General features: G+C 53.8%; 1 protein-coding gene across 1 annotated transcript in view; it reads right to left on the bottom strand.

Moving 5' to 3' along the window:
• Nucleotides 1–12,069, bottom strand: part of LOC144673064 (uncharacterized) — a 12,768-nt gene extending 699 nt beyond the window's left edge. The window contains exons 1-7 of the mRNA XM_078535061.1: nt 11,974–12,069; nt 5,336–5,405; nt 5,137–5,247; nt 4,970–5,026; nt 3,691–3,756; nt 1,602–1,667; nt 346–429 (exon numbers count right to left, since the gene is read on the bottom strand). Coding sequence (XP_078391187.1) covers nt 346–429; nt 1,602–1,667; nt 3,691–3,756; nt 4,970–5,026; nt 5,137–5,247; nt 5,336–5,405 — 454 coding nt within the window. The 5' untranslated portion in view covers nt 11,974–12,069. The remainder of the gene's footprint in view (nt 1–345; nt 430–1,601; nt 1,668–3,690; nt 3,757–4,969; nt 5,027–5,136; nt 5,248–5,335; nt 5,406–11,973) is intronic.
• Nucleotides 12,070–14,222: the final 2,153 nt, after the last annotated feature.

Below are 14,222 nucleotides of genomic sequence, written 5' to 3'. Positions count from 1 at the left end.
GGTGGTGTTCCCCATGTGTCTGCTGCCCTTGTCCTTCTAGATGGTAGAGGTCGTGGGTTTGGAAGGTGCTGTCGAAGGAGCCTTGGTGAATTCCTGCAGTGCATCTTGTAGATGGTACACACACACTGCTGCCCCTGCCCTTTGAACCTGTCCCTTCCTTCAGTCAGATCGTTGGCAGGTCTGTATCTTAACCCCATCAACCCTCTCTGTGCTTCTGTCACCCTCAACCCCCCCGTGCCCCACAAAAATCGATCAGAGCGTTGCAAAGTTTGGAGTTGATCTCTCCCAACCTCAACAGCTTGTAGTGGGAATTCTGATCCCCATCCATCCCACCCCCCTGCTCACCTCTCTTGGCTGTGGTCGGTTCCTTGGTGGTGGTTGCTCTTCGGTTGACTCTGTGTGTTGTTGGGATGCCATGGGTACCTGGAGCTGTGTGGAGGAGAAACACCATGGGCTACTTGCCTCTGTGGAATGTGTTTGCAAGATTCCGATTCCCCGCTCTCTGCATCCTCTCCACGATCCCGTATTCCCGTCTCCGGCATGTCCCCCTACATCCAAGCTGCTTCAGGTGGTCACCTACTGGGATTCCTCACCCGCCCCCTTCTTCCCGACAGGTTATCGATTATCCCAACGCTTTCTTATCCTGCAGCCCGTATCCCCAACCTCTGGCAACTTCATCCCAAACTCCCCTCTCCCAAACCCCTACCTCACACCAGCTCCTCTCCGGAGCTGAACTGCATGGTCCACAGGTACAGGAGCGACTCCCCTGTTAAGATTTGAAGGCTGGTTTTCAAATCCCTCCATCCTACCCTCCTTCTCGCTGTAACCTCCTCCAGCCCCTACGATCCTCCCTATCTCTGTAACCTCCTCCAGCCCCTACAACCCTCCCTATCTCTGTAACCTCCTCCAGCCACTACAACCCCTCCCTATCTCTGTAACCTCCTCCAGCCCCTACAACCCTCCCTATCTCTGTAACCTCCTCCAGCCCCTACAACCCTCCCTATCTCTGTAACCTCCTCCAGCCGCTACAACCCTCCCTATCTCTGTAACCACCTCCAGCCTCAACAACCCTCCCTCTCACTGTAACCTCCTCCAGCCACTACAACCCCTCCCTATCTCTGTAACCTCCTCCAGCCCCTACAACCCTCCCTATCTCTGTAACCTCCTCCAGCCCCTACAACCCTCCCTATCTCTGTAACCTCCTCCAGCCGCTACAACCCTCCCTATCTCTGTAACCACCTCCAGCCCCAACAACCCTCCCTATCTCTGTAACCCGCTCCAGCCCCTACAACCCTCCCTATCTCTGTAACCTCCTCCAGCCTCTACAACCCTCCCTATCTCTGCAACCCCCTCCAGACCCTACAACTCTCCCTATCTCTGCAACCCCCTCCAGACCCTACAACCCTCCCTATCTCTGCAACCCCCTCCAGACCCTACAACCCTCCGAGATCTCTGCGCTCCTCCAATTCCGGCCTTTTGACCATCCCACGATTCCCATCGCTCCACCATTGGTGGCCGTGCCTTCAGCTGCCTGGGGGCCCTGAGCTGTGGAATTGTTGATAAGAAAACCCTCCCTCTTTGAGTGGAATGGCTCCTGTTACCTGTTGGTGTTGGCGTGTTCTGGGTGTCAGTGAAAACTGCTGTGGGGGATTGGGAACTCGCTTCACCTGTTAAAAATTAAAAATATAGTTTAAACCACTCATAATCTCCACAGAAACGTGTTCCTTCCTTTCTCCTGACCCCCACACCACCGTGCAGCTATCTGGACACTGCAAAGGCTCTGGGCCCTGACAATATCCCGGCAATAGTACTGAAGACTTGTGCTCCAGAACTTGCCGCTCTCCTAGCCAAGCTGTTCCAGTACAGTAACAACACAGGCATCTACCCGGCTATGTGGAAAATTGCCCAGGTATGTCCTGTACACAAAAAGCAGGACAAATCCAACCCGGCCAATTACCGCCCCATCAGTCTACTCTCCATCATCAGTAAAGTAATGGAAGGTGTCATCAACAGTGCTATCAAACAGCACTTGCTTAGCAATAACCTGCTCACTGATGCCCAGTTTGGGTTCTGCCAGGGCCACTCAGCTCCTGACCTCATTACAGCCTTGGTTCAAACATGGACAAAAGAGCTGAACTCCCGAGGTGAGGTGAGAGTGACTGCCCTTGACATCAAGGCAGCATTTGACCGAGTGTGGCATCAAGGAGCCCGGGCAAAACTGGAGTCAATGGGAATCAGGGGGGAAAACTCTCCGCTGGTTGGAGTCATACCCAGCACAAAGGAAGATGGTTGTGGTTGATGGAGGTCAGTCATCTCAGCTCCAGGACATCACTGCAGGAGTTCCTCAGGGTAGTGTCCTCGGCCCAACCATCTTCAGCTGCTTCATCAATGACCTTCCTTCCATCATAAGGTCAGAAGTGGGGATGTTCGCTGATGATTGCACAATGTTCAGCACCATTCGCGACTCCTCAGATACTGAAGCAGCCCATGTCCAAATGCAGCAAGACCTGGACAATATCCAGGTTTGGGCTGACAAGTGGCAAGTAACATTCACACCACACAAGTCAGGCAATGACCATCTCCAACAAGAGAGAATCCAACCATCACCCCTCGATGTTCAATGGCATCACCATCACTGAATCCCCCACTATCAACATCCTGGGGGTTACCATTGACCAGAAACTGAACTGGACCAACCATATAAATACTGTGGCTACAAGAGCAGGTCAGAGGCTGGGAATCCTGCGATGAGTAACTCACCTCCTGACTCCCCAAAGCCTGTCCAACATCCACAAGGCACAAGTCAGGAGTGTGATGGAATACTCCCCATGATGTCTGTAAATCCCTCCGGTCCCAACAACAACTTCTATCTCTGTAACCCCCTCCAGCCCCTACAACCCTCCATATCTCTGTAACCTCCTCCAGCCCCTACAAACCTCCCTATCTCTGTAACCTCCTCCAGCCCACTACAACCCTCCCTATCTCTGTAACCTCCTCCAGCCCCTATAACCCTCCCTATCTCTGTAACCTCCTCCAGCCCCTATAACCCTCCCTATCTCTGTAACCACCTCCAGCCCCAACAGCCCTCCCTATCTCTGTAACCTCCTCCAGCCCCTACAAACCTCCCTATCTCTGTAACCTCCTTCAGCCCCTACAACCCTCCCTATCTCTGTAACCTCCTCCAGCCCCTACAAACCTCCCTATCTCTGTAACCTCCTCCAGCCCACTACAACCCTCCCTATCTCTGTAACCTCCTCCAGCCCCTATAACCCTCCCTATCTCTGTAACCTCCTCCAGCCCCTATAACCCTCCCTATCTCTGTAACCACCTCCAGCCCCAACAGCCCTCCCTATCTCTGTAACCTCCTCCAGCCCCTACAACCCTCCCTATTCCTGTAACCTCCTCCAGCCCCTACAACCCTCCCTATCTCTGTAACCTCCTCCAGCCCCTACACCCCTCCCTATCTCTGTAACCTCCTCCAGCCCCTACACCCCTCCCTATCTCTGTAACCTCCTCCAGCCCCTATAACCCTCCGAGATCTCTGCGCTCCTCCAATTCCGGCCTTTTGACCATCCCCCGGTTCCCATCGCTCCACCATTGGTGGCCGTGCCTTCAGCTGCCTGGGGGCCCTGAGCTGTGGAATTGTTGATAAGAAAACCCTCCCTCTTTGAGTGGAATGGCTCCTGTTACCTGTTGGTGTTGGCGTGTTCCGGGTGTCAGTGAAAACTGCTGTGGGGGATTGGGAACTCGCTTCACCTGTTTAAAATTAAAAATATAGTTTAAACCACTCATAATCTCCACAGAAATGTGTTCCTTCCTTTCTCCTGACCCCCACATCACCATGTGGGGTAATCACAGACACAGACCCGCGTCCGGTCACCGTGTGGGGGAATCACAGACCCGCGTCCCGTCACCGTGTGGGGTAATCACAGACACAGACCCGCGTCCCGTCACCGTGTGGGGGAATCACAGGCACAGACCCGCGTCCGGTCACCGTGTGGGGGAATCACAGGCACAGACCCACATCCCGTCACCGTGTGGGGGAATCACAGACACAGACCCGCGTCCCATCACCGTGTGGGGGAATCACAGACACAGACCCACGTCCCGTCACTGTGTGGGGGAATCACAGACACAGACCCGTGTCCCGTCGCTGTGTGGGGGAATCACAGGCACAGACCCGCGTCCGGTCACCGTGTGGGGGAATCACAGGCACAGACCCACATCCCGTCACCGTGTGGGGGAATCACAGACCCGCGTCCCGTCACCGTGTGGGGGAATCACAGGCACAGACCCGCGTCCTGTCACCGTGTGGGGGAATCACAGACCCGCGTCCCGTCACCATGTGGGGGAATCACAGGCACAGACCCGCGTCCCGTCACCATGTGGGGGAATCACAGACCCGCGTCCCGTCACCGTGTGGGGGAATCACAGGCACAGACCCGCGTCCCGTCACCGTGTGGGGGAATCACAGACCCGCGTCCCGTCACCATGTGGGGGAATCACAGGCACAGACCCGCGTCCCGTCACCATGTGGGGGAATCACAGGCACTGACCCACGTCCCGTCACCGTGTGGGGGAATCACAGGCACTGACCCGCGTCCCGTCACCGTGTGGGGGAATCACAGACCCGCGTCCCGTCACCGTGTGGGGGAATCACAGACCCGCGTCCCGTCACCGTGTGGGGGAATCACAGACCCGCGTCCCGTCACCGTGTGGGGGAATCACAGACCCGCGTCCCGTCACCGTGTGGGGGAATCACAGACCCGCGTCCCGTCACCGTGTGGGGGAATCACAGGCACTGACCCGCGTCCCGTCACCGTGTGGGGGAATCACAGACACAGACCCACGTCCCGTCACCGTGTGGGGGAATCACAGACCCGCGTCCCGTCACCGTGTGGGGGAATCACAGACACAGACCTGCATCTAGTCAAACAGAGGTGTAACTGTACTCAAAGGGATACTGAACCTCTCCATGGTGGTTTCTGCCCTGTGGAATCATTGAGCTTCTGGACTGACAGTGACTCTGAGTGGAAGAAAGGACAGTATTCAGATCAGAAAAATCGCAGTTCGGATGGGAGAGGGGTGACGAGCTTTCTCCGAAATGAATTTGTCAGCTGGTGGGGGTTTTTTTACCTGACGCATTGACGTGCCATGTATCGGTGCTGATGGTTGGAGCCATATTGGTCACAGGGATTCCATCCGGACTCTCCGACACATTTATCCCTTGGGTGGTAGCTTCAGAATCTACAAAATCGACACATTTTACAGACTGGAATCCACGTCAAATCATTGCTGAATGCCAAGTACACATTGAGAGAGCAGAGACACTTACCGACACCCGGGGAGAGGCATCCCAACAACACGAGCGTGAGATCCAGCCACACCACTTGCGTTCTCGCCATCTGCAAGCGACAAGACCAGAAGAAGAGAATCAGCACCTCTCATTGGCTGTGTCCTGGGTCATTCTGGCCAATGGTCATCCGCGCAAACATTGCCCCAATCGCCATTGGTTGCTTGATGGGTTCACCCCCCACAAGGCTCCACCTTCAGCACCACCACTGACTCTCACTGGGGTACGGGTCCCACACACACTGACTCTCACTGGGGTACGGGTCCCACACACACTGACTCTCACTGGGGTACGGGTCCCACACACACACTGACTCTCACTGGGGTACGGGTCCCACACACACTGACTCTCACTGGGGTACGGGTCACACACACACTGACTCTCACTGGGGTACGGGTCACACACACTGACTCTCACTGGGGTACGGGTCCCACACACACTGACTCGCACTGGGGTACGGGTCCCACACACACTGACTCTCACTGGGGTACGGGTCCCACACACACTGACTCTCACTGGGGTACGGGTCCCACACACACTGACTCTCACTGGGGTACGGGTTCCACACACACTGACTCTCACTGGGGTATGGGTCCCACACACACTGACTTTCACTGGGGTACGGGTCCCACACACACTGACTCTCACTGGGGTACGGGTCCCACACACACACTGACTCTCACTGGGGTACGGGTCCCACACACACTGACTCTCACTGGGGTACGGGTCACACACACACTGACTCTCACTGGGGTACGGGTCACACACACTGACTCTCACTGGGGTACGGGTCCCACACACACTGACTCGCACTGGGGTACGGGTCCCACACACACTGACTCTCACTGGGGTACGGGTCCCACACACACTGACTCTCACTGGGGTACGGGTCCCACACACACTGACTCTCACTGGGGTACGGGTTCCACACACACTGACTCTCACTGGGGTATGGGTCCCACACACACTGACTTTCACTGGGGTACGGGTCCCACACACACTGACTCTCACTGGGGTACGGGTCCCACACACACTGACTCGCACTGGGGTACGGGTCCCACACACACTGACTCTCACTGGGGTACGGGTCCCACACACACTGACTCTCACTGGGGTACGGGTCCCACACACACTGACTCTCACTGGGGTACGGGTTCCACACACACTGACTCTCACTGGGGTATGGGTCCCACACACACTGACTTTCACTGGGGTACGGGTCCCACACACACTGACTCTCACTGGGGTACAGGTCCCACACACACTGACTCTCACTGGGGTACGGGTCCCTCTCACACTTGCTGGGATATGGGTTCCTCCTACTTTGACAGGTGTTCGGTCCTGGAGATTAACTTTGGACCCCCTGGTCTGTGGTTGAAACCTGCTTTCATTCTCCCCCCTAGTGGAGATGTTTCTCTGTGGAGGGATAGAGATTTAGGGAGTCAGGGTGCAGAGGTTATGCCCGTACAGATGTGTTGTGATCCTTCCAGCACCTTTCACATCCAGAGTCCCACTCCAGCTCTTATAACCTCATCGTGTCTGACTTCTGTAAAATGGACGGAACAGTTTTGCCATTGCCACTTGGAGCTGCAAGTTCCTGATTTTCCTGCACATTCAGGGAACTTTCACTTCTCAGCACAGCCCCAACTCAGTCCCATGTGATTTATGATGCACAGCTGCATTTCCATCCTTCTCTCTCTCTGTCACCCTCTCTCTCTCCACTCTCCCTCTCTCTCTCTCTCTGTCTCTCTCTTTCTCTCACTGTCTCTCCCTCACTCTCTCTCTCTCTGTCTCTCTCTCTCCCTCACTCTCTCTCTCACTGTCTCTCCCTCACTCTCTCTCTCCCTGTCACTCTCTCTCTCTCCCTTCCCTTTCTCTCTGTCTCTCTCTCTATATATATATGACTGTCCCTCTCTGCCTTTCTATCCCTCTCTCTCAGTTCACTCTCCCTGTTACTCTCTTTCCTCTCTCTGTCTCTCTCCATCTCTCTCCATCTCTCTCTTTCCTCTCTCTCTCCATCTCTCTCTTTGCTCTCTCTCTCCATCTCTCTCTTTGCTCTCTCTGTCTCTCTCTCTCTCTCTCTCCATCTCTCTCTCTGTCTCTCTCTGTCTCTCTCCATCTCTCTCTGTCTCTGTGTGTGTCTCTCTCCGTTTCTGAACTCTCAGTCTCTATTTTTTTCTCTCTCTCTTTGTCTCTGTCTCTCTCCATTTCTTTTGTCCCTCTTTGTTCTTTCTCTTTCTCGTTTCTCTTCCAGTTCCTCCTAATGTGTGCCTGTCTCTCACTCTCTCTCTCTGTCTCTCTCTCTCTGTCTCTCTGTCTCTCACTCTCTCTCTGTCTCTCACTCTCTCTCTCTCTTTCTCACTCTGTCTATCTCTCTCTCTCTCTCTCTGTCTCTCACTCTCTCTCTCTCACTCTCTCTCTCTCTCTGTCTCTCACTCCCTATCTCTCTCGCTCTGTCTCTCACTCTCTCTCTCTCTCTCTCTCTCACTCTGTCTATCTCTCTCTCTCTCTCTGTCTCTCACTCTCTCTCTCTCTCTCACTCTCTCTCTCTCTCTCTCACTCTATCTCTCACTCTCTCTCTCTGTCTCTCACTCCCTATCTCTCTCACTCTGTCTCTCACTCCCTATCTCTCTCACTCTGTCTCTCACTCTCTCTCTGTCTCTCACTCCCTATCTCTCTCACTCTGTCTCTCACTCCCTATCTCTCTCACTCTGTCTCTCACTCCCTATCTCTCTCACTCTGTCTCTCACTCCCATCTCTCTCACTCTGTCTCTCACTCCCTATCTCTCTCACTCTGCCTCTCACTCACTCTCTCTCTCTCTCTGTCTCTCACTCCCTATCTCTCTCACTCTGTCTCTCACTCCCTATCTCTCTCACTCTGACTCTCCCTCCATCTCTCTCTCTCTGTCTCTTTCCCTCCCTTCCTCCCTCTCTCAGTCTCTCTCTCGCCCTCTCGCTCTCTCACTCTCACTCATGCAGGCTTCCAAGAGGGAAGTTCTGGAACGTTCCACGCTCCCGGCGGAGCAACACTTCTCCTGCCCAAAAGCTCAGACCGCTCTTCGGGCTTAAACCCAGCTCCCGGCTGTTGCCAGTTGGGGTGGACGCGGCTGAGGAGCAGTGATGGAGTTGAGCTGGGAGCGCACGATGCTGTGAGAATGCACCCCGCAGATTCGGTGCGGGATTGACTCCAGCGCTGGGGGGGTTAACCCCGTCCATTGGCAAAAAATAAAACCCACACCACCCCCCGCAACAACACACACACACACAAACCGACTCACCTCCGCAATGCTCCGCCCGGCCAGGAAACTGCCGACCGACCAGCGGTAAATTATTTAATCGTCTCACAATCGCGAGGGCCTGGGCGATGGCTTCGGAAAGATTAGCTGCAGCGAGGAGAGACCAGCCTCTTCCTCTCTCTCTCTCTCTCTCTGTCTCTCTCTCTTCCGCTCTCCGATCGCCTGCACAAACGAGACTTCCCCTTTCTGGCCCTGAGCACAGGCTGCAGAAGCAAAATTACACCCACATTCTCGCGCAGGCGTGAAAATGGTTGCGGGGTGAGAGCAGCCGAGGTGGGGGCTTATCCAGGTCAACCCCTGGCACACAGACATTTCACCCACTTCCTGAGGGCTGCTCGGTATCTATCCGTGGGTTTGAAAATTGTAAAGGGAGGTGGAAAACCCCCGGCAGCCGTTTATTAATTACGAACAGCAGCGGGGAGGGGAGTCGATCTTCACCCCACCACCAGCACCTCCCAAAACCCCGTGCTGTACCTGTCCTGGGAGTGTTTGATGGGGACGGCGTAGAGGGAGCTTTACTCTGTATCTAACCCCGTGCTGTACCTGTCCTGGGAGTGTTTGATGGGGACGGTGTAGAGGGAGCTTTACTCTGTATCTAACCCCGTGCTGTACCTGTCCTGGGAGTGTTTGATGGGGATGGTGCAGAGGGAGCTTTACTCTGTATCTAACCCCGTGCTGTACCTGTCCTGGGAGTGTTTGATGGGGACGGTGTAGAGGGAGATTTACTCTGTATCTAACCCCATGCTGTACCTGTCCTGGGAGTGTTTGATGGGGACAGTGTAGAGGGAGCTTTACTCTGTATCTAACCCCGTGCTGTACCTGTCCTGGGAGTGTTTGATGGGGACAGTGTAGAGGGAGCTTTACTCTGTATCTAACCCCGTGCTGTACCTGTCCTGGGAGTGTTTGATGGGGACAGTGTAGAGGGAGCTTTACTCTCTATCTAACCCCGTGCTGTACCTGTCCTGGGAGTGTTTGATGGGGACAGTGTAGAGAGAGCTTTACTCTGTATCTAACCCCATGCTGTACCTGCCCTGGGAGTGTTTGATGGGGACAGTGTAGAGGGAGCTTTACTCTGTATCTAACCCCGTGCTGTACCTGTCCTGGGAGTGTTTGATGGGGACAGTGTAGAGGGAGCTTCACTCTGTATCTAACCCCGTGCTGTACCTGTCCTGGGAGTGTTTGATGGGGACGGTGTAGAGGGAGCTTTACTCTGTATCTAACCCCGTGCTGTACCTGCCCTGGGAGTGTTTGATGGGGACGGTGTAGAGGGAGCTTTACTCTGTATCTAACCCCGTGCTGTACCTGTCCTGGATTTCTATGTACACACAGTGAGAATCAGGCTCTGTTGTGTTTAAGAAGGCACATGTTTATTTCTGTTCAGCTTTCAGACATCTCTCTCTCTTGCCTATGATTCGATCACATGTAGACCCATCCTGCCACCTCGCTCTCACCTCTCCAGTCAGTCTCTGATCAGACTATCGTTTTGCCTGTCTCCTCCGGCTTTTTCTCCCCGCTAAATGATGAGAAACAAAGCGAGTTACCCAACCCTCAGCTCAACAAGCACAGAGTGGCATCGAATGTCCCCTTCCAAACAGGCCATTCAGCCCATCTTTTCGAGGCTGGTGTTTTGTGCTCCACACAACTGTAAATAACAGGAGCTAGGGGAGACCATTTGGCACGAAATAGCATTGATCTTGGACCCTTATCATGACAAATGGTCCCAGTGTTCTCTACAGAAAGAGAGGTCACACGTCAATCTGACCCTGAGCCCCTTCGGGGGGTAGCAGGAGGCGGGAGACTGAAACCTCAGTGAAAGACCTCAGTCTCTAAGCAGCGTCTTGAAGGAGACAAGAGAGACACAGAGAGAGAGAGAGAGAGAAAGACAGAGAGAGGGAGAGAAAGTGAAAAAGTGATAGAGAGAGAGAGAGAGAGAGACAGAGAGAGAGGTAGAGAAAGAGAGAGAGAGAGTGATACAGGGAGAGACAGAGAGAGAAAGAGACAGAGAGTGAGAGACAGAGAGAGAGAGAGAAAGTGTGAGAGCGGAAGGGAGAAAGAGAAAATGAGAGGGAGAGAGACAGAAAGAGAGAGATCCAGAAGGAGATAGAGAGACAGAGAGAGAGAGAGAGAGACTGAGACAGAGAGAGAGACAGAGAGAGAGAGAGAGAAAGACAGAGAGATGGAGAGAAAGAGAGAGTAATGGAGAGAGAGAGAGAGGGAGGGAGAGAGACAGAGAGAGAGAGAGAGAGACAGAGAAAGAGAGACAGAAGAGAGAGAAAGAGTGAGAGAGGAAAGGAGAAAGAGAAGAAGAGAGGGAGAGAGGCAGAAAGGGAGAGAGACAGAGAGAGAGAGAGAGAGGTGGAGATTAGTTCCAGAGTTTATGAGCTTAGGCAGCTGAAGGCACGGCCGCCGATGGTGGAGCGATGGGGAATCAGGGATGTTCAAGAGGCCGGAATTGGAGGAGCACAGAGATCTCGGAGGGTTGTAACGGCTGGAGGAGGTTACAGAGATAGGGATGGTTGTAGGGTCTGGAGGAGGTGACAGAGATAGGGAGGGTCGTAGGGGCTGGAGGAGGTTACAGAGATAGGGATGGTTGTAGGGTCTGGAGGAGGTGACAGAGATAGGGAGGGTTGTAGGGTCTGGAGAAGGTTACAGAGATAGGGAGGGTTGTAGGGTCTGGAGAAGGTTACAGAGATAGGGAGGGTTGTAGGGTCTGCAGGAGGTTACAGAGATAGGGAGGGTTGTAGGGGCTGGTGGAGGTTACAGAGATAGGGAGGGTTGTAGGGTCTGGAGGAGGTTACAGAGATAGGGAGGGTTGTAGGGTCTGCAGGAGGTTACAGAGATAGGGAGGGTTGTCGGGGCTGATGGAGGTTACAGAGATAGGGAGGGTTGTAGGGTCTGGAGGAGGTTACAGAGATAGGGAGGGTTGTAGGGGCTGGAGGAGGTTACAGAGATAGGGAGGGATGTAGGGGCTGGAGGAGGTTACAGAGGTAGGGAGGGTTGTAGGGGCTGGAGGAGGTTACAGAGATAGGGAGGATTGTAGGGGCTGGAGGAGGTTACAGAGATAGGGAGGGGGTTGAGGAAGGATTTTAAAGCACGCTTGGGATTTTTAACATTTCTGGTGTTGCCAGGTTTGTTGAGCAGGTTGGTGAGGTGCTCGGGGTTGATGGATGAATGGGTCTTGGTGCGGGTTTGGGTACGGGGTGCAGCTGAGATTGGGATGAGCTGAAGTTTAGGGAGGCTGGAAGTTAGGAGGCTGGAGAGGAGGGTGTTGAAGTTGTGCCCCTGTAAAGGAGATGACCTTGTCGAATATAAATCGATCTTTACCTTCTCGCTTTGGCCACTTCACCTTTGATTTCAGGTGGCTTCTTTTCCCTGAAATGGAAAGGGTGAAATCTGATCCAGGATAATCCATTTCAGTGAGACAAACAACTTCCCCAAATGTGTGAGTCATTTGGAAACGAAGTGTGGAGGGTGTACATATTGAGAGGAAGTGAAGGAATCCACCCACTTCCGGGATAATAAGAGGCTATAACTGGGAGGGAGGAGCTGCGGGGTTTGGGGGAACAGAGAGAAAAATCTCTCCAAGTAGCGACACTCATTAATATGAACATAAAAAAAAACAGACCAATCAGTGAGGTTCATTTCTAGAGGGAGTGAAATGTAAAGTAGAGAAGTTATGTTCAACTGACACAAAATCTTGGTTAGACCACACTGGGAGCACTGTGCACAGTTCCGGTCTACGTATCCCTTGGTTAGACCACACTGGGAGCACTGTGCACAGTTCCGGTCTCTGTATCCCTTGGTTAGACCACACTGGGAGCACTGTGCACAGTTCCAGTCTCCAAATCCCTTGGTTAGACCACACTGGGAGCACTGTGCACAGTTCCACTCTCCGTATCCCTTGGTGAGACCACACTGGGAGCACTGTGCACAGTTTCGATCTCCATATCCCTTGGTTAGACCACACTGGGAACACTGTGCACAGTTCCAGTCTCCATATGCCTTGGTTAGACCACACTGGGAGCACTGTGCACAATTCCGGTCTCCGTATCCCTTGGTTAGACCACACTGGGAGCACTGTGCATAGTTCCGGTCTCCGTATCCCTTGGTTAGACCACACTGGGAGCACTGTGCACAGTCCCGGTCTTCAGATCCCTTGGTTAGACCACACTGGGAGCACTGTGCACAGTTCCGGTCTCCATATCCCTTGGTTAGACCACACTGGGAGCACTGTGCACAGTTCTGGTCTCCATATCCCTTAGTTAGACTACACTGGGAGCACTGAGCACAGTTCCGGTCTCCGTATCCCTTGGTTAGACCACACTGGGAGCACTGTGCACAGTTCCAGTCTCCATATCCCTTGGTTAGACCACACTGGGAGCACTGTGCACAGTTCCAGTCTCTATATCCCTTGGTTAGACCACACTGGGAGCACTGTGCACAGTTCCGGTCTCCATATCCCTTGGTTAGACCACACCTGGAGCACTGTGCACAGTTCCGGTCACCAAATCCTTTGTTTAGACCACACCGGGAGCACTGTGCACAGTTCCGGTCTCCTTATCCCTTGTTTAGACCACACTGGGAGTAGTGTGCACAGGTCCGGTCTCCGTATCCCTTGGTTAGACCACACTGGGAGCACTGTGCACATTCCGGTCTCCGTATCCCTTGGTTAGACCACACTAGGAGCACTGTGCACAATTCCGGTCTCCGTATCCCTTGGTTAGACCACACTGGGAGCACTGTGCACAGTTCTGGTCTCCATATCCCTTGGTTAGACTACACTGGGAGCACTGTGCACAGTTCCGGTCTCCGTATCCCTTGGTTAGACCACACTGGGAGCACTGTGCATAGTTCTGGTCTCCGTATCCCTTGGTTAGACCACACTGGGAGCACTGTGCACAGTCCCGGTCTTCATATCCCTTTGTTAGACCACACTGGGAGCACTGTGCACAGTTCCGGTCTCCATATCCCTTGGTTTGACCACACTGGGAGCACTGTGCACAGTTGCAGTCTCCATATCCCTTGGTTAGACCACACTGGGAGCACTGTGCACAGTCCCGGTCTTCATATCGCTTGGTTAGACCACACTGGGAGCACTGTGCACAGTTCCAGTCTCCATATCCCTTGGTTAGACCACACTGGGAGAACTGTGCACAGTTCAGGTCTCCATGTCCCTTGGTTAGACCACACCTGGAGCACTGTGCACAGTTCCTGTCTCCAAATCCCTTGTTTAGACCACACCGGGAGCACTGTGCACAGTTCCAGTCTCCATATCCCTTGGTTAGACCACACTGGGAGCACTGTGCACAGTTCCAGTCTCCATATGCCTAGGTTAGACCACACTGGGAGCATTGTGCACTGTTCCAGTCTCCATATCCCTTGGTGAGACCACATTGGGAGCACTGTGCACAGTCCCGGTCTCCAAATCCCTTGTTTAGACCACACCGGTAGCACTGTGCACAGTTGCAGTCTCCATATCCCTTGGATAGACCACACTGGGAGCACTGTGCACAGTTGCAGTCTCCATATCCCATGGTTAGACCACACTGGGAGCACTGTTCACAGTCCCGGTC

The sequence above is a fragment of the Cetorhinus maximus genome, unplaced genomic scaffold (genome assembly GCF_964194155.1).
Source record: "Cetorhinus maximus unplaced genomic scaffold, sCetMax3.hap1.1 HAP1_SCAFFOLD_241, whole genome shotgun sequence".
Classification (NCBI taxonomy): Eukaryota; Metazoa; Chordata; class Chondrichthyes; order Lamniformes; family Cetorhinidae; genus Cetorhinus; species Cetorhinus maximus.
Note: the sequence above shows the minus strand (reverse complement) of the source record. Positions and strands in the feature narration are given on the sequence as shown.